Genomic DNA, 21080 nt, shown 5'->3' on the forward strand with positions numbered 1-21080 from the left:
TGTGGATGAGACTTGAGAGTGGACAACTTGTGTGTGTGATAACCATTGTACATACAAGTTTACTTTCTTGAGTTCTTCGACCACAGTTTGTATTCCTGTTAGAAGACCATGCCTTTGCTGTAAATCCCATATTCTGACCTTCCTATGTTGAATGACCTGCTCCAGCCTTCACACGACACAGCAAATGTCTGTAACCTGCGTTTAGCTTTTACCTGTGAACACCTTGAAGGTAATAAGGAAGCACTTAGAGGACACGCCTTGTGCAGTGTGTAGTTGGGAGTGTACAGGTTTAGATTTCATTTCCTGGAAGCTGTGGGCTGGGTCCTACTGAAAGCTAAAGCCAGGGAAGAAAACTCTTCATAGCCTCAAATGTGAAAACTCCAGGGAAGGCTGAAACTAGTTTATGAAATGAAGATCATCTCAGGATATTGGCAAAAGTGAAGAAAACAGCGTATGGAGATGCTGGTGGACACTCCCTAAGGACTGTTTTAGTACATACTGAGGCCTGGACTATCGAGCTTGAACAATGCTGCTCCTGGGATGTATGCTCGCCCTACTGCTTCCACCACTAACAGGTAACCTGGATTCTTGTTCCCTTCTACCAGTCTACAGATTTTTTTCAACCTCATCGATCAAACATATTTTCGACCCATGAGGTCATCTGTTGTAGCCATGCTTGATTTAGGCATGGATTCAAGGCAGCCATAGTGTGTGATAATTGTGCCAGAACTTCATTAAATCAGTTGATACCTTTCTATAATCTGAAGATTCAGGGTACTTTCACACTAGCGTTTTTCTTTTCCGGCATAGAGTTCCGTCCTAGGGGCTCAATACCGGAAAACAACTGATCAGTTTTATCCCCATGCATTCTGAATGGAGAGCAATCCGTTCAGGATGCATCAGGATGTCTTCAGTTCAGTCTTTTTGACTGTTCAGGACGGAGATAAAATGGTAGCATGCTGCGGTATTATCTCCGTCCAAAAAAACGGAACACTTAACTGAATGCCACAAAATACTGCAATGCCAGATCCGTTCATGTGCAGACCGAAAAAAAAGGGTGAAAAAAAATAAATGCCGGATCCGTTTTTTTCGGGTGGCACCGGAAATATGGATCCGGCATTTCAATGATCCTGATCAGTCTTACAAATGCCATCGGTTGGCATACATTTGCCGGATCCGGCAGGCAGTTCCGGTGACGGAACTGCTTGCCGGATCACTCTGCCACAAGTGTGAAAGTAGCCTTATTCATTCTTAGAGTTATTGATTACGGATTCTTTCTGTTCACTGCAACTTGTGGCGTTCAAATTGTATTACTGACAACTAGGAACAGTGTTTAGTCACCAGATTTGCGTAGATTATTGCTTTAACCTCTTGCTATCTATCTATTGTGAATTCTAATTAAACTGGAGGAGTGACAACAGACTTGCATGTAACCATGAAATAAGGCCTTATTTGGCGGGACATATTTTCCGTGACAGATTGAACACAGACCCAGACGAGTCTAGTGAAATTCACACCTCCATTTTCCCACACGGACTGTAAGATTCAGGTCATGCTCTGCTTTGATCCGTTTCTCATGGAACATCATCTGGGGATCATTGTAGACAAAGTTATCCAGCAGTCGCCAGATCTATGTTCTACATGAAGAAACGGACTTCACTAAGCATTAAACATCGTTCATGTGTTGCAGCCATGGGGACGATTTTTAATACTGCCACCTGAATCCGGCATTAATCTAAAATATTATGTACTTGAATTTGCGGTAATATACTAAAGCACTGAAACTTAGAATTCGGCAGATAGCTAATCTTGTCCTGGTGCGTGAGAGCTAAAAGGCTTCTACACCACGTGAAAAGACACCAGCAAATGGCGAATGGTGTACGTGTGTGCATGTGCCTGCAGTTATTACGCTGGGGCTCAGGAGCTACAGATTATGGCTCTGTTGCAGTTCTTAGTAATCCATTAAGACATCATATTTGGGGCTTATTCATATGTCAGTGATTCATGTCCACGAGATGTTCTTGTTCTCAACGAACAGCACACGGATGTCTTTTTTTGTCCTTTTTAAGCAGGCCTTGCTACCTGAAGATGCGCCTAAGTTATGACAGGGCATGCCCCTCATCATAAATAAGACACATCTTTGGTAGTCTGTACGCCTGCCGTAAAATCTAGACCCGGCTAGTGCAGTTTTCTGGCAACTTTTACTGATTTTTCCCATACAGTTAGTAAATTTGCAGGGACCACAGTAAATACTAATTAACCGCTTGCCGCCACGCTAATGCCGAAAGGCGTCATCGCGGCGGCTCTCCCAGGTCACACTAACGCCAATAGGCGTCATCTCGCGAGACGAGATATTTCCTGTGAACGCGCGCACACAGGCGCGCGCGCTCACAGGAACGGAAGGTAAGCGAGTGGATCTCCAGCATGCCAGCGGCGATCGTTCGCTGGCAGGCTGGAGATCCGAATTTTTTAACCCCTAACAGGTATATTAGACGCTGTTTTCATAACAGCGTCTAATATACCTCCTACCTGGTCCTCTGGTGGTCCCTTTTGTTAGGATCGACCACCAGAGGACTCAGGTAGGTCAGTACAGTCGCACCAAACACCACACTACACTACACCCCCCCCCCCCCCCCGTCACTTATTAATCCCTTATAAACCCCTGATCACCCATGATCACCCCATATAAACTCCCTGATCACCCCCCTGTCATTGATCACCGCCCTGTCATTGATCACCCCCCTGTCAGGCTCCGTTCAGACGTCCGTATGATTTTTACGGATCCACGGATACATGGATCGGATCCGCAAAAAGCATACGGACGTCTGAATGGAGCCTTACAGGGGGGTGATCAATGACAGGCGGGTGATCACCCATATACACTCCCTGATCACCCCCTGTCATTGATCACCCCCCTGTCATTGATCACTCCCCTGTAAGGCTCCATTCAGACGTCCGCATGATTTTTACGGATCCATGGATACATGGATCGGATCCGCAAAACACATGCGGATGTCTGAATGGAGCCTTACAGGGGGTGATCAATGACAGGCGGGTGATCACCCATATACACTCCCTGATCACCCCCCTGTCATTGATAACCCCCCTGTAAGGCTCCATTCAGACGTCCGCATGCGTTTTGTGGATCCGATCCATGGATCCGTAAAAAATCATGCGGATGTCTGAATGGAGCCTTACAGGGGGGGTGATCAGTGACAGGGGGGTGATCACCCTGATTACCCTGATCACCCCCTGTCATTGATAACCCCCCTGTAAGGCTCCATTCAGACGTCCGCATGCGTTCTGTGGATCCGATACATGTATCCATGGATCCGTAAAAAATCATGCGGATGTCTGAATGGAGCCTTACAGGGGGGGTGATCAATGACAGGGGGGTGATCAGGGAGTCTATATGGGTGATCACCCCCCCTGTCATTGATCACCCCCCCTGTCATTGATCACCCCCCCTGTCATTGATCACCCCCCCCCCCCCCCTCTAGTGACAGGGGGGTGATCACCCTGATTACCCTGATCACCCCCTGTCATTGATAACCCCCCTGTAAGGCTCCATTCAGACGTCCGCATGCGTTCTGTGGATCCGATACATGTATCCATGGATCCGTAAAAAATCATGCGGATGTCTGAATGGAGCCTTACAGGGGGGGTGATCAATGACAGGGGGGTGATCAGGGAGTCTATATGGGTGATCACCCCCCCTGTCATTGATCACCCCCCCTGTCATTGATCACCCCCCCTGTCATTGATCCCCCCCCCCCCCTGGTAAGGCTCCATTCAGACATTTTTTTTGGCACAAGTTAGCGGAAATTTTTTGTTTGTTTTTGTTTTTTCTTACTAAGTCTCATATTCTACTAACTTGTGTCAAAAAATAAAATCTCACATGGACGCACCATACCCCTCACGGAATCCAAATGCGTAAACATTTTTAGACATTTATATTCAGACTTCTTCTCACGCTTTAGGGCCCCTAAAAAGCCAGGGCAGTATAAATACCCCACATGTGACCCCATTTCGGAAAGAAGACACCCCAAGGTATTCCGTGAGGGGCATATTGAGTCCATGAAAGATTGAAATTTTTGTCCTAAGTTAGCGGAAAGTGAGACTTTGTGAGAAAGAAACAAAAAAAAATCAATATCCGCTAACTTATGCAAAAAAAAAAAAAATTCTAGGAACTCACCATGCCCCTCATTGAATACCTTGGGGTGTCTTCTTTCCAAAGTGGGGTCACATGTGGGGTATTTATACTGCCCTGGCTTTTTAGGGGCCCGAAAGTGTGAGAAGAAGTCTGGGATCCAAATGTCTAAAAATGCCCTCCTAAAAGGAATTTGGGCCCCTTTGCGCATCTAGGCTGCAAAAAAGTGTCACACATGTGGTATCGCCGTACTCAGGAGAAGTTGGGGAATGTGTTTTGGGGTGTCATTTTACATATACCCATGCTGGGTGAGAAAAATATCTTGGTCAAATGCCAACTTTGTATAAAAAAATGGGAAAAGTTGTCTTTTGCCAAGATATTTCTCTCACCCAGCATGGGTATATGTAAAATGACACCCCAAAACACATTGCCCAACTTCTCCTGAGTACGGCGATACCAGATGTGTGACACTTTTTTGCAGCCAAGGTGGGCAAAGGGGCACATATTCCAAAGTGCACCTTTCGGATTTCGCAGGCCATTTTATACACATTTTGATTGCAAGGTGGTACTTACACATTTGGGCCCCTAAATTGCCAGGGCAGTATAACTACGCCACAAGTGACCCCATTTTGGAAAGAAGACACCCCAAGGTATTCCGTGAGGGGCACGGCGAGTTCCTAGAATTTTTTATTTTTTGTCACAAGTTAGCGGAAAATGATGATTTTTCTTTTTTTTTCTTTTTTCCTTACAAAGTCTCATATTCCACTAACTTGCGACAAAAAATAAAAAATTCTAGGAACTCGCCATGCCCCTCACGGAATACCTTGGGGTGTCTTCTTTCCAAAATGGGGTCACTTGTGGCGTAGTTATACTGCCCTGGCAATTTAGGGGCCCAAATGTGTGAGAAGAACTTTGCAATCAAAATGTGTAAAAAATGGCCTGCAAAATCCGAAAGGTGCACTTTGGAATATGTGCCCCTTTGCCCACCTTGGCAGCAAAAAAGTGTGACACATCTGGTATCGCCGTACTCAGGAGAAGTTGGGGAATGTGTTTTGGGGTGTCATTTTACATATACCCATGCTGGGTGAGAAAAATATCTTGGTCAAATGCCAACTTTGTATAAAAAAATGGGAAAAGTTGTCTTTTGCCAAGATATTTCTCTCACCCAGCATGGGTATATGTAAAATGACACCCCAAAACACATTCCCCAACTTCTCCTGAGTACGGCGATACCAGATGTGTCACACTTTTTTGCTGCCAAGGTGGGCAAAGGGGCACATATTCCAAAGTGCACCTTTTGGATTTCACCAGTCATTTTTTACACATTTTGATTGCAAAGTTCTTCTCACACATTTGGGCCCCTAAATTGCCAGGGCAGTATAACTACCCCACAAGTGACCCCATTTTGGAAAGAAGACACCCCAAGGTATTCCGTGAGGGGCATGGCAAGTTTTTAGAATTTTTTATTTTTTGTCGCAAGTTAGTGGAATATGAGACTTTGTAAGAAAAAATAAAAAAATTAAAATCATCATCATTTTCCGCTAACTTGTGACAAAAAATAAAAAGTTCTATGAACTCACTATGCCCATCAGCGAATACCTTAGGGTGTCTACTTTCCGAAATGGGGTCATTTGTGGGGGTTTTCTACTGTCTGGGCATTGTAGAACCTCAGGAATCATGACAGGTGCTCAGAAAGTCAGAGCTGTTTCAAAAAGCGGAAATTCACATTTTTGTACCATAGTTTGTAAATGCTATAACTTTTACCCAAACCATTTTTTTTTGCCCAAACATTTTTTTTTTTATCAAAGACATGTAGAACAATAAATTTGGTGAAAAATGTATATATGGATGTCGTTTTTTTTGCAAAATTTTACAGCTGAAAGTGAAAAATGTCATTTTTTTGCAAAAAAATCGTTAAATTTCGATTAATAACAAAAAAAGTAAAAATGTCAGCGGCAATGAAATACCACCAAATGAAAGCTCTATTAGTGAGAAGAAAAGGAGGTAAAATTCATTTGGGTGGTAAGTTGCATGACCGAGCAATAAACCGCTAAAGTTGTGGAGTGCCGATTTGTAAAAAAGGGCCTGGTCACTAGGGGGGTATAAACCTGTGGTCCTTAAGTGGTTAAGGGTACTTTCACACTTGCTTTGTGAGGATCCGGCAGGCTGTTCCATATGCAAACGGATATCATTTGTAGATGGATCCGTCTGACAAATGCATTGAAATTCCGTATCCGTCTCTCCGGTGTCATCTGGAAAAATTGATTTTTTTATTTTATATTTTTTTTATTTCGCAGACTGGGAAACCGGATCTGTGTTGCCGGAACACTAGGTACCGGATCCAGTATTAATACATTTCAATGGAAATTAATGCCGGCGTTCCGGCAAGTGTTCTGGAATTTTGGCCGGAAAAAATACTGCAGCATGGTGAGGTATTTTCTCCGGCCAAATACCGTAAGAGTGACTGAACTGAAGACATTCCTGATGCATACTGAACGGAATGCTTTCCATTCAGAATGCATTAGGATAAAACTGAAACGTTTTTTTCCGGAATTGAGCCCCTATGACGGAACTCAATACCGTAAAAGAATAACGCTAGTGCGCAAAGTAGCCTAAAGTAGCAAAATCCACATGGAAAACTGCATGTCTCTGAATGAAAATGGAAGATTATGAACCCATACACTTCTGTTGTCATATTCACACATGACAGATTTGTTGTAGATACTTATGCAACTCCCAATCGGTTTCATACCCGTTCCTAATCAGATAGCTGGCATAAAACTGTACAAAATGTATCTATGGCTCAGGCCGGATGATGTAAATGGTGATTATGGACATGCGGCCGGTCATGGGCCCTCTGGGATGTGACTCTGCTGTGGTTGAGTACCGAACGGCCAATTGGGGCGCACCTGCCTCTTATTTAGCTCGTGAAGACAGCACTGTATAGTTGGTCTACTCATTCAATACCATACTGCCATTAAAAATGCAGACCGCCTATACAGTGCGGTCTTCATACGTTAAATAAGAGGTACTTGCCCACAGTACGGCCATGTCCCAGACACCTCGCGACTGTGCCATGTGGTCATACCCTAACTTAGTCTTGTAAATATGAGACTATTCAGCCTTACAGTAGATGCTCATAAGGCTACGTTCACAGTAACATTATGAAATCACTTTATCTGGGTAATGCTGGAAACGGCTGGTTCCCTATTAACTATAATGGAACTCGACAGGGATCCTTCCATTTTCAGGCATAAATGCCATCTTTCGCTGGACAAATATTGCTGCATGCAGCAGTTTTTGTCCGTCCGACAGTCGTCATTTATGCTGGAACAGGCTGCTGGATTTCTTAACGACAATGTGAACCTAGTGTAACTTATTTATTTAACTTTTTTACTTACAGTACTAATGGGATGTTGTGTACAGATCATAGGATCAATCTGTCATTAGGGTCCATTCACACGTCCGTAGTGCATTGCGGATCCGCAATACACCCGGCCGGCACCCCCATAGAACTGCCTATTCTTGAACAAAAATAGGATTTTTTTTTTTTCCCAGAGCTGCGGACCGGAAGATCGGGGACGCACTCCGGAAATGCGGATGCGGAGAGCACATAGTTCCATTCCTGCCCCATTGAGAATGAATTGGTCTGCTCCCGTTCCGGATATTGCGGAACGGATGCGGATCCATTCCACGGATGTGTGAATGGACCCTAAAGCTACTTTCACACTTGAGTTGTTTTTTTTCTGGTATTAAGATCCGGCAGAGGATATCAGTACAGGGAAATAAAAACGTTTCCATTTAGTCCCCATGCATTCTGAATGGAAAGAGATCTGTTCAGGATGCATCAGGATGTCTTCTGTTCCGTCAGCGATCTTTTTTGTGACCAGACACAAAACCATAGGAAGCTGCAGTTTTGTGTCCATTCAGAAAAACAGAAAAAATGGATCCCACACCATTGACTTACATTGCTTTCAATGTAAGTCAATGGTGACCGATCCATATTTTTTTTTTTTTCACATTTGATTTCACATAACTTCATCCTAATGGAACGTATGCATCCTGATGATCAAAATGGATCCATTTAACTCCGAACAAGTGTCAAAGTAGCAGAATCCGTAGTAACAGAATCAAAGTACAGTTTTAAAATATCATTTTGTGGGTTCCCACTATTATATTAAAAGGGTTAATCCGTACTTGTCACCGTGAAGTGCAGTGCAGCATGTTATAGAGCAGAAGGAGCCGAGCAGATATATATATATATATATATATATATAGTTTTGTGGGAATAGATTCAGTAGAACTTTGATTTATACATTTATAATTCAGCTTTTTTCTGAAATCAGTAGGTGACTAGGCCATCTTATCAGTGACTGACAGCTACGGTATGTCTGTATACACTTTTATGGTAGGGCTGCACGACGAGGCGTGTCGCGCAAGATCTTTTGTAATGATAGTCTATGGTGTCATACTGCGATGCAACAGTTGCACAAAAATCCACCCAAATTGCGGATCCGCAAAACACAGATACCGGACGCTTTTTGCGGAAGGGAATGTCCAGCCCACAATAGAGCAGTCCTATCTTTGTCCATGATACAGACAAGAATAGGGCATGTTCTATTTTTTTTTTTTTTTTTTTTTTTTTTTTGCGGGGCCGCGGAATGGACGTGTGGATGCGGACAGCATACAGAGTGCTGTCTGAATCTTTTGCAGACCCATTGAAGTGAATGGGCCCGCATCCGACCCACAAAAAATGTGGCTCGGATGGGGACTAAAACCATGGTCTTGTGCATGAGGCCTTATACAGAGAATGCAATCAATCGCTGATAATGCCTCCCCTGTGTACAATGAAATCAGAAACGGCAAAGATATAAATGTATAAAGTATACGTTTTACTGAATCTTTTCCCATAAAACTACATATCTCATGCTCAGCTCCTCCTGCTCTATAACATGCTGCCTGTAGATTGTACTGTCTTTGTGGTGACAGGTCCTCTTTAGATATTGATGACCCATCCTCAGGATAAGTTATCAATATCAGATCAGCGGGGATCTGACACCCAGCACACTCACCGATCAGCTGTTTTGGGCAGGCTCTGGAAACTATACAGTAGATGGTAGAGTAGTCTGATTGCACAGGAGCACACAACAGTTTGTGTGTAGTACAACCTCACCCAAGATGATTCACAGCTTCTGGAATAACCTCTTTTATGTTGTGAAGTATAAACTAACAGGTACATTTACCTAGTGGTTTTATGGCTGACATTTAATTGCTGGTTATTGTTCTCTCGTTTACGGTAAATTATTTTATTTACTTATAATGGGTTATAATGGGACACAATTTTGAATCCTAAAAATGGTACATAAAGATCCAGGGATCTGTAGCTGGTGACATGTTTCATAATTATCTAATAGTTAAAAGGGTATTTCAGTCTACACATTTATCAGCTATCCACTAGAACCACTAATGGAACCAGTTGGGCTGCTGGAGGGCATAAAGGACCAGGATCTTCATTCTAGTGATAGGGTCCCAAGGTTAAACACACACACACACACACACACACACACTGATATAACATTCCTCCTCTGCCAGTTCTCTGAAGCCAAAACTGCTTTCCCTCACTTCCATACACACTTTTTGTAGCCAGCAGCTCCCTGCCAGCCAATCAGATTGTATTACTGAGAGACACGCCTCCTCACTCTGAAAAGGACCGCCCCTCTGTCTTCTGTTTACATTAAGTTGGGAGACAGACAAGACCTGGTAACGGTCTTTTAAGGGAGCAGTAGAAAGGGACAGGAGACATTAATGAAAGCTGTTATTATAAGGTAATTACAGATTGTTTGACAATCATTGACAGACTAACTCAGTTATACATGCCTAGCTCTAATAAACTAGCAAATAAAAAAAATATGACAGTTAACCTTTTAATCCTTGTGAAATCCATGTCTCTTTCATGTGAATGGTGTGAACCCTGTTCACAGGCATTATAACATTTCTGGTGGCAGGTGGAAAACCATGTGCAGCAGAAATAAGTAGCTTGTCACTTATTTTGGGTGGAAATAAGTATTATTTATTAGTAACTACTTACCTCACCTCTCTGCAGCTCTGGTCTCTTCAGTTTCTGTGGGTGGGCAACAGTTTGCCACATGTGACAATCAGGCACCTGCATCTCCCAGAAGTGCAGTGCAGCCAGCTCTTGTTAAACCCTTCTTTCCCTGCATAGAAAATAGTCCCTCATGCACAACCCCAGCAATTCCAGTAATAAATGGCTCTATGATATGTAATGCTGCCACCAAATAACTGCCATTCTCCAGTGTTTAGAGAGAGAGAGAGATATAGCCAAATATTTCTATGAATTTAGAAGTAGGAAAGAAAGGCTTAAAGGTGACTGGGCTACGTCGCCTGCTTCTGTATGAGTGCAGGAGAAGGTTGACCAGAATTTCAAGCCACAGGAGAAACAGCAGGGGGCACTACTAAAAAAGAAAATATATTATATATAAAAAGCTGCATTGCTTTTAGTGCACATATATTAAAATAATGCTTCATTTGAAATAACCTATTCACTACATGGTAATACTTTTTGTGGGATAACCCGTTTAAAGGGTTGTGGTGTGGACTTCCCCCTGTCAGTGCGATAATCATTACAAAACTTCCTGCCAGCCCGCACCCCATCACATTAATATGGCAAATATTGTGTTGAAACTTTTGAATCGCCATTTATTTTCTAAGTACTAGCATGTTATGTAGGACTGTACAATGAAGGTAGGAAGTCAACCGTACATAAAGGTAAATACTATATCCACCAGTGTTCATCAGTGCCAAATACATTTTTTAACAGTCTGGTTACATTGATAATAGCAGGATGTTTCTTACACAATGCAGTTTCTGGAATGATTCAATGTGAGCCTCTGCCGCCCGCCATGTTTCCAGTAATGTGAGAGTGTGCGAATTGTAATCCTGGTATCAAGAAAACCTTCTCCAGATACGTATGCTGCAGTTTTCAGGTGTAAACCTTGCTTTAGCTGAACTTTATTAGCTATAAAGTAAGGGTCCATTCACACGTCCGCACCCGTTCCGCAATTTTGCGGAACGGGTACGGACCCATTAATTTCAATAGGGCTGCAAAAGATGCGGACAGCACACCAAGTGCTGTCCGGATCTGCAATTCCATTCTGCGGCTCCGTACTATTCTACAAGAATAGTACGGATTTCTATCATAGTGCCGGCCATCTGCGGTCCGCAAAATGCGGACCGCAGATGGCCGGTGTCCATGTTTGCGGATCCTATTTTCCCAGTAGTCACAGCAACCCTCTACATTATTTAGTGATCATAACATCCCACCACTTTCCCAATATTCTCAGTGGGAGCCACAATTCCTAATATCAGCTTCCTACTTTCCCAGTAGTCACAGTGACATCATCGCACCTGCAGGGCTGAATAATACAGCACAAGGGCCAAGGATCATTTCTCAGCCTGTTCGCTCTCTGAGAGTCAAATGTGCTCCGTTCAGCAGAAGAACGGGCCTAGGTGAGTATTAATGTTTTTTATTGTATTGACACCACAGGGTGCACTAATGTAAGGGGGAGCACTACTGTGTGGGGGTGCTAAAGGTAAAACTACTGTGAACAAGGCACTAAGGGGGTGCACTAAAGGGGGAGCGCTACTATGAAGGAGGGCACTAATGAGGAGCATTACCATGAAAGGGGCACTAAGGAGGCATGCTGCTGTGAAGGAGGCGATAATGGTGTATAACTACTGTGTGGGGGCACTAATGGGAGGGGGCATGTAGTTGCAGGGATGTTTTTAAGGCCTCTTTCACACTACCGTATGGCTAGTTCAGTGTTTTGCGGTCCGTTTTTTCACTGATCCCTATAGAAATGCCTATTCTTTTCCGCAGCTGCGGACAAGAATAGGACATGTTCTATCTTTTGCGAAGTTGCGGACCCGAAGATCGGGGCCGCGCTCCGCAAATGCAGATGCTGACAGCACACCGTGTGCTGTCCACATCCATTACATCCCCATAGAAAATGAATGGGTCTGCACCCGTTCTGCAAAATTGCGGAACGGATGCGGACCCATTTGCGGACGTGTGAATGAACCCTAACTGCCATGTTTTGTTGTGTATACTGTAATATGCCATGTTAAACTAGTTGGGCTGAGCAGAAAATTGGATTTGAGGACAAAGATGCATTTATTCCAGGTTCTGTATTTTTGTGTGCATTTTATCTTTTAAAATTGTAGTGGTGGCATGTGGCTTGGCTGAGGTCAGGGTTTCAATTGTGGATGCTGTTGCACCATGTGAATTGTATCCTAGGTGGGGCCAGGTGATAAATAGGAGGAGCTCAGAGAACCTCATGTTAGGGCCTCATGCACACGACCGTGCCGTTTTTTGCGGTCCGCGGATGCCTTCCACAATTTGCGGAACGGGCGCAGGCAATATAAATGCCTATTCTTGTCCGCAAAGCACAGACAAGAATAGGAATGTTATTTTTTTTTTTTTTTTTGTGGAACCGCTGAACGGAGCCAGGGATGCGGACAGCACACTGAGTGCTGTCCCCATCTTTTGCGACCCCATTGAAGTGAATGGGTCTGCATCCGAGCTGCAAAAACGGCGGCTCGGATGCGGACCCAAACAACGGTCGTGTGCATGAGGCCTAAGTCAGATACTGTGAATGGCAGAGCGCTGCTGAACCGAGGCACACATGTTGGTAGTTAGCTAGCAGTGAGGATCTGTGGTTGAGTTTGGGCCTGCTGAGTGAAGTAGAGACCCGAAGATCTGACTGCGTGGTCATGGACTATTACATGCACTGTGAACCTGTTATGGACCTCCGCTGCTGAATAGGCCGCTTGAGTAAGTGCTTGCATCAGGAGAGGAGACCACCCCGGATCATGCAATTGCTTCTGGTCACTGTGATATGCTCTAGTGTGGTACTGTGTAAAGGCCATAGGCCACACTTGTACATTTCTGGCTCTCTCGGTTCTGCAGACTGATAAGAGTTTGAGCACATGGTTCTTCCACTACAGGACAAACCCTGTACTTTCTCTGCCTGTTGGCTGCTGCTGCTGCTGAGCTGCTAGATGCTGTCAATGACCGTAGCCACTTCCATGTATTTACTTGAAGCACCTAAAGTGGCAGGGAAAACTGTGGCAAACAGGCTTCTGCTAGAATCTGTTCCCTCAAAAAATTTTCCTGCTGATGCCCTGCAGAAATGTGACAAAGTTTGCGTATCTTTTAATTATGCTAAAATGCAACTCAACCCATAAACTTGTCCATGTTGATAGCATGAATCACAATGTATCACCAGAGGGAAACACAATACCTTTTTGGCCCACATACTTGACAAATCAAGTGTAGATAGTACACATTAATTCCAAAGAAAATTGGCCCACCAGCTTCTTCCTGGTAGGTCAGGGTCTCTACGTTGTACCCATATATTTTAATGTGTGTATTCTACATCATTGGTGGACTGTGGTGGTGACACCACCGAAGCATGCCATTTTTTTTTTCCCATGATTACAGATCCCTTGTGTACATTATAGTCTCAGTCTGTAAAAAGCACAGACTAAACACGGATACCATCTGTGTTTGATTTGATTTGTGGTTTTCACTGAATCCTTGCTATGACCAAACACAAATTCTTCGCAGACATCTTAACAGATGAACCACTGACAATGTTGTCATGGATGTCATCATGGACACAGGCGTATGAAAGAGGCCAAATAGTGAAAATACAACTCCTAAAGTCCAACCATAGGCTTGAACTGAAATTCTAAAATCCTCTACTATACACACGATAGTTGCGTATAGAAAAAGGTCTAACCCTCAAATATAGAACAGATCCTGGGCTGAATAGATTGAAGCTGAATACATTTTAAAACATAGCTTTTACTGATAATAATTGAAAGGATAGACCCACATAGTGCTCAAATAAACTGTGAAAAAATGTATATAAAAAAAAATATAGCAAAAAAAGGATAAAAATACGAATAGACCGTAGCCATTAATAAATGGAATGATCTTACCAGTTCATTGAGACTATACTCAGGTGAATTTCTACCTTTCTAGCGTCCTAAATAATCAAATGACGGGGTCCATATAAATGCTGTGATTTCTTCCGGGGACACAAAACTACATAGTCCCTAAATGAATACCCTAAAAATTGGCTGGGATAGGGGCTAAGCCGTCCCTACCTAGCAATACTTTCCCTTGCCGTCCCTAAGCATATCCCTCTCTCATATGTACTAACATGACAATTTTCGTCCCTCCTCGGAACCCATCAGGGGATAGGTATACAAATGGAGGGTAAACTGAAAAACAAATCGAAAAATAGAACAAAAAGTAAACCCTACTGTCCCAATATAAACCAATTAATTCACATGGCATTTCATACACAAGTCAAACTGACCGGTTTGAAGATCAGAGGCGTCCAAATAAATAGACCATTCCTCAGGTAACAGGCATGAAGAGCGACATCGGTCAATGCCTGTATGGGCTGGGGTAAGTGTCACCTTCTGCCTGCGTCTCACCGTCGTCTGTCAAGGAGGGGAGCACAGCCACAGTTATTTAAATATACCGGCTAATGGGCTCATACCGTGGCTCCTCCCTACCTGTGCGCACCGGCTGGAACGCAAGTGGAATGCAAACCAAGCCAGTGTAACGTTACATTACCCTACTTCGTGAGATTTCCTTACCTCCTGACTTCCTGTCGCACCGGAAATTACGTGTGGAGGCGTTCCTTAGTTTTGACGATCTGCGCATGCGCAAAAGGACAGTTTAGGGAAACTCTCACTGCGGAGTTCAGCAGCACACCGGGACACTGCACATGCGCCGGAGAGCCGAGGTAGAGAAATATTACGGCCCATTGCGCAAGCAGTGTCCCGGTGTGCTGCTAAACTCCGCAGTGAGATTTTCCCTAAACTGTCCTTTTGCGCATGCGCAGATCGTCAAAACTAAGGAACGCCTCTACGTGTGATTTCCGGTGTGACAGGAAGTCAGGAGGTAGGGAAATCTCACGAAGTAGGGTAATGTAAAGTTACACCGGTGTGCCAGGAGGCAGGTGCTGTGGGAGTACACGTGATCGGGAGGAGTTATCACGTGGCAAGGGAGCATGTCCGGGAGGCGCAGCACCACCAGCTGCCAAAAACAACAAAATCGCGTGCACTTCCGCACTTACAACAGCCACAGTCGACATGCTAGTGGCATGTTTACACCTACAACCAGATTGCCAATAATCAGATTTTAGGCAGGTGCCTTAGAACTGAATCTGAATAGGGGCTGATGGAACAAAGAAATAAGTTAATAAACTGAGCCCCTATATGTGAACGTGATAAATAAGTGAGTGACTATATAAATATAGGTGGATGAAAAAATGCATAATAAATGGGGGGTTAATGGAACTAATAAACTGCTGGGGCACTAGATTAAGATATTAAGTTAGACCAGGGGAATACCCAATTTTTTTAATCCATGGCATATAGTAGAGACCTTATATACGTGCAACATCCCACATATGTGTGTAAATGGGACACTTCAAACATCTTTAAAAAAAAAAAAATATATATATATATATATATATATATATATATTTGTGTTTATTTGCATTATATGGTATTTCCTTTTATCAGACTGACAAACTGTTTCTATACTTCTTGTTTTATCTATTCTATTCCTATTTTTACAAGGGAGACAGAACCCACACCACGTTAATTTATTTCCTTTTTTCCTATCTTCGGTCTTACATTCTGCACTGTGCACCAGATGTCGTAGATTTGGGGCCTTTTTAATAATCACTGAGGGGTATTATGGGAGAACCTTTCCTAAAACGGGGTCATTTTTCAATATCCCCCAATTTACATTTATCGGTTCTTGCCCTCTATTTTTTTTGTACTGAGGAGGGAGGTACGGTCTTGCGAACACGCCGAATGGAAAGCTGGCTTTAAAACATGGAGGGGATAACCACGATCCCGAAATCTGTCCTTCAAATCCGCTGCTTGTTCCAGAAATTCAGAATGTTTTGAGCAATTTCTTCAAGTGGGTAAGGGTGACTGCTCTCCCACCAAAAAAGGGAATTTGTAGAGGTGGATTTTCTGAAAATACTCGTTTCCAATGAGCCATTTGGGTTTTGGACTATGCAAATGTCTAGGGGTGCGGGTGCTCGCTCGGCCAGTCACTCTGAGGCGGGTCATCAATAATGCCAGTGATTGGCTAAACAGGCATTTCCTGGCATTTCTGGTGTGTTGAACCTGGACAGGAAGTAGAGGACAGGCCAGTGATTGGCTGAGTGGACCTTTCCTGGTATCTCCAGTGTGCCTCTCACCAATCACTTTTGGGGATCAGACTTACAGCAAGCACATTACTAAATAGCAACCATTCAAAAAATAAGATAGTGCCATAAAATTTAAACTGATGAGTTTTTTATGACTATATCCGTCGTCATCATCTCTGCAGGTTTTTTAGGGTAAGAGTATTTCCTGTGTAATGGAGTGTACATGATAATGCCCTTGGCTAGTTCTAATTACTGCTCATCAGCGATCATCTGAAAATTCCTATATGACAAGTCATTGCCTGACTACTTAAAAAAATATGCAGACTTTTCGGAAGTCTGACAGATGAACTTGATTTCCCAACATAGTGTTATTCGTGATAATTTAAGAGAATATTCACGGCATTACTGCAACATATCATCAAGAATAAATACATTGCCTAATCTAGTTGTAACAATTTACAGGCAAAAACCACATGGGCTTTAACCCATTCCCACACTGTTTTATAATATGTTGCAGTGGGAAGGTAGTTAATGCATCCATTATGGTCCACTGATGGTGAGCCCCAGGAGTTACGCTTATGCCATCAGTTGCAAGTGCCAGCTTTGATACATGGATACATATACTCTAACAGCAGGGATGGGGCATTACTCCATTCCTGGTCATTTAACTCTTTGCGGGGGAGACCCCCTTCTCTCATCCTATGGACCCTTTCCCCCACAATGCGATCGTAAAGGGGGACGAAGGGGTTTTCATGGAAACCAAAGGCCAAAAGCCTCCCTGGTCTGCCATGTACAGATTCCATTTCCAGAGCCCAATAGACAGCTTTTCAAATTTCAGAAGTACTGTAGTGTATTATGTTGGTGCTTAGAGGATTGCAGGTTCAATAAAAGTCAAAAACATTTTTGGAAAAACTTGAAGCATGAAAACAAGCAAAGTTTTTAATACAAATTGGCATAACATCTCTGTATCAACAACATTTTGATGCATATAAAAGAAATTTGCAATCTATTATTACTGTTTACAAAAAACATACTAATGTTTGTTTGTAAAATATCCTGAAAAACCTCAATAAAAATTATTTGAAAGAAAAAAGCACAAAAAATTATGCATAATTGGCATCACCATGTCTGTAGCAACCCATAAAATATAAATTATATTATTTATACAGTTCTGTGAACAGCGTAGAAAAACCTTAATTTAGCATCACCTTTATTGTATTAACTTGCAGAATAAACTGGAAGAATAAAACGGTGACATTTTTCATGCAACACCACCTCCCTAAAAATAATTATACATAAATTATGTTATATTTACCCAGTTGAAAACACAGTTTATCCCATAAAAAACTAACATTCATATGTCTATGTACTTAGAGTTGTGCCACCATTAAATGCTATTTTCATATAATTCAGCATAAAAAAAATACTTTTGCTGTTTTTGTCATTTTACTTTCTGTTACAAAAAAGCTCCAGTTGTGAGATATTCTCTTTACTTCATTATAATGGTTCCCCCTGGAGTTTAATCTGTATCGTAATGTGCATGGCCATCTACTGAGGTGGTCACACATGCTTAGTTCTTTCCTTCAACTGTCACCAGCCATATCTACTGCTAGAAGTAGTCACAGTTACAGGGGGAGAGCTGTAGTAGAAAGGACATGCCCCCTGAGCTTTACCAGAAAGAACATACCCCCTGAGTTGTCAACCTGAAGAAAATGTAGCCAAGCAATTGGAGCAATGAATGGGGAGATCTCTGGTTCCATGTGAGGTACAGGGGTGATTCTATCTTTGTTAGAGATTGCCATTTACTATATAATGTACTTTAAAGGACTTGTCCCAATAAATGGATATTAATAAAGTAAAACGTAAATGATTCCCTTCACAAGCATATATGCCATATCAATGTGAAATAGCTGAGTATGCTTGCTCTGCTGTTTCCAGAACTCCCATAGAAGTGAGTGAAGAGAGACTCAAATGTGCTGCCACATCTCCATACAGAGTATCCATGTTAGTGGGGTCCTCAGGTCCATTCTAGAGATAGGTGTGGGTCCCACCTCTGGCCCCTATTTGGACTCATGAAAATTCTGGGGATATGCTATAAATGGGAATAACCCATTAAAACTGTGCAATCTGTTGCATGTCCCATAGCTGATGAGGGATTTAATAAAAGAAAACACCTTGCTTATTTCCCTTTCTGGCCCCATTTCCTTAGACTGTTGAACTCTCTTCAGCACAGGCAGTTTTAAACTACCCCACCGCATAACCGCCGGTAGTGCAATTCTAATGGAAACAAAATTTCTGGGCTGAATATAGCCATTTAGCATCACTGCAACAACAGATAAGTACATTGTGACCCTCATAGATTATAAGAGGTACTGGTGTCATCCTGTTAAATAAGGATTTTTTTATAATCCAGTTGAGGCCTCATGCACACGACCGTTGTGTGCATCCGTGGCCGTTGTGCCTTTTTCCGTTTTTTTTTTCGCGGACCCATTGACTTTCAATGGGTCCGTGGAAAAATCGGAAAATGCACCGTTTTGCAGCCGAGGCCGTGATCCGTGTATCCTGTCCGTCAAAAAAATAGGACCTGTCCTATTTTTTTGACGGACAACGGTTCACGGACCCATACAAGTCAATGGGTCCGTGAAAGAACACGGATGCACACAAGATTGGCATCCGTGTCCGTGATCCATGGCCGTAGGTTGCTTTCATACAGACGGATCCGAAGATCCGTCTGCATAAAAGCTTTTTCTGATCTAAGTTTTCACTTCGTGAAAACTCATTTCCGACAGTATATTCTAACACAGAAGCGTTCCCATGGTGATGGGGACGCTTCTAGTTAGAATACACTGCAAACTTTGTACAAGACTGCCCCCTGCTGCCTGGCACCACCCGATCTCTTACAGGGGGATATGATAGCACAATTAACCCCTTCAGGTGCGGCACCTAAAGGGGTTAATTGTACTATCATATTCCCCTGTAAGAGATCAGGGCTGCCAGGCAGCAGGGGGCAGACCCCCCCTCGCCAGTCTGAATATCGTTGGTGGCACAGTGTGCGCCCACCATCGCCCCCCCCTTCCCTCCCTCTATTGTAATAAATCGTTGGTGGCACAGTGTGCGCCCACCATCGCCCCCCCCTTCCCTCCCTCTATTGTAATAAATCGTTGGTGGCACAGTGTGCGCCCACCATCGGCCCCCCCTCCCTCTATAGTAGTAACAACCATTGGTGGCAGTGTGTGGTCTCCCATCCCCCCCCTCCCCCCAGTATAAGATTCATACTTACCTGCTTGCTGCTGCGATGTCTGTGACCGGCCGGGAGCTCCACCTACTGGTAAGTGACAGTTCTTTAGCAATGCGCCGCACAGACCTTTCACTTACCAGTAGGTGGAGCTCCCGGCCGGTCACAGACATCGCAGCAGCAAGCAGGTAAGTATGAATCTTCTACAATTGTACTATTGCTAAGTAACCATGGCAACCAGGGATGCAGTAGCTTCCTGGTTGCCATGGTTACCGATCGGAGCCCCAGCGATTAAACTGGGACTCCGATCGGAACTCCGCTGCCACCAATGATGGGGGGGGGGGAATGGGAGGCCGCACACTGCCACCAATGGTTGTTACTACTATAGAGAGAGGGGGGCCGATGGTGGGCGCACACTGTGCCACCAACGATTTCTAACTATAGAGGGAGGAAGGGGGGGGCGATGGTGGGCGCACACTGTGCCACCAACGATTTATTACAATAGAGGGAGGGGCGATGTGGGGCGCACACTGTGCCACCAACGATTTATAACAATAGAGGGAGGAAGGGGGGGGCCCGATGGTGGGCGCACACTGTGCCACCAACGATATTCAAACTGGGGAGGGGGGGGGTCTGCCCCCTGCTGCCTGGCAGCCCTGATCTCTTACAGGGGGATATGATAGTACAATTAACCCCTTCAGGTGCGGCACCTGAGGAGTTAATTGTGCTGATCACGGCCCCCTGTAAGAGATCGGGTGCTGCCAGGCAGCAGGGGGCAGTCATGTACACAGTTTTTCAGTATATTCTAACCTGAAGCGTCCCCATCACCATGGGAACGCCTCTGTGTTAGAATATACTGTCGGAAATGAGTTTCACGATGTAGCTCATATCCGACAGTATATTCTAACGTAGAGGCGTTCCCATGGTGATGGGCGACGCTTCAAGTTATGTTCGGGTGTCCGCCTGGCCGTGCGGAGGCAAGCGGATCCGTCCAGACTTATAATGTAAGTCAATGGGGACGGATCCGTTTGAAGATGACACACTGTGGCTCAATTTTCAAACGGATCCGTCCCCCATTGACTTTCAATGTAAAGTCTGGACGGATCCGTCTGAGGCTATTTTCACACTTAGAAATGTTTTAACAATATAATGCAGACGGATCCGCTCTGAACGGAGCCACCGTCTGCATTATGAACACAAGTGTGAAAGTAAAGGGACTCCTGACTTTACATTGAAAGTCAATGGGGACGGATCCGTTTGCAATTGCACCATATTGTGTCAACGTCAAACGGATCCGTCCCCATTGACTTGCATTGTAATTCAGGACGGATCCGTTTGGCTCCGCACGGCCAGGCGGACGCAAAAACGACTTTTTTTTCATGTCCGTGGATCCTCCAAAAATCAAGGAAGACCCACGGACGAAAAAATC

General features: G+C 43.9%; 1 protein-coding gene across 1 annotated transcript in view; it reads left to right on the plus strand.

Moving 5' to 3' along the window:
* The first annotated feature begins 320 nt into the window (after window positions 1–320).
* Window positions 321–21080, plus strand: part of CDCP1 (CUB domain containing protein 1) — a 67738-nt gene continuing 46978 nt past the window's right edge. The window contains exon 1 of the mRNA XM_044294961.1: window positions 321–575. Within this exon, the coding sequence (XP_044150896.1) occupies window positions 527–575 (49 nt within the window). The 5' untranslated portion in view covers window positions 321–526. The remainder of the gene's footprint in view (window positions 576–21080) is intronic.

This window comes from Bufo gargarizans, chromosome 5 (genome assembly GCF_014858855.1).
Source record: "Bufo gargarizans isolate SCDJY-AF-19 chromosome 5, ASM1485885v1, whole genome shotgun sequence".
Lineage (NCBI taxonomy): Eukaryota > Metazoa > Chordata > Amphibia > Anura > Bufonidae > Bufo > Bufo gargarizans.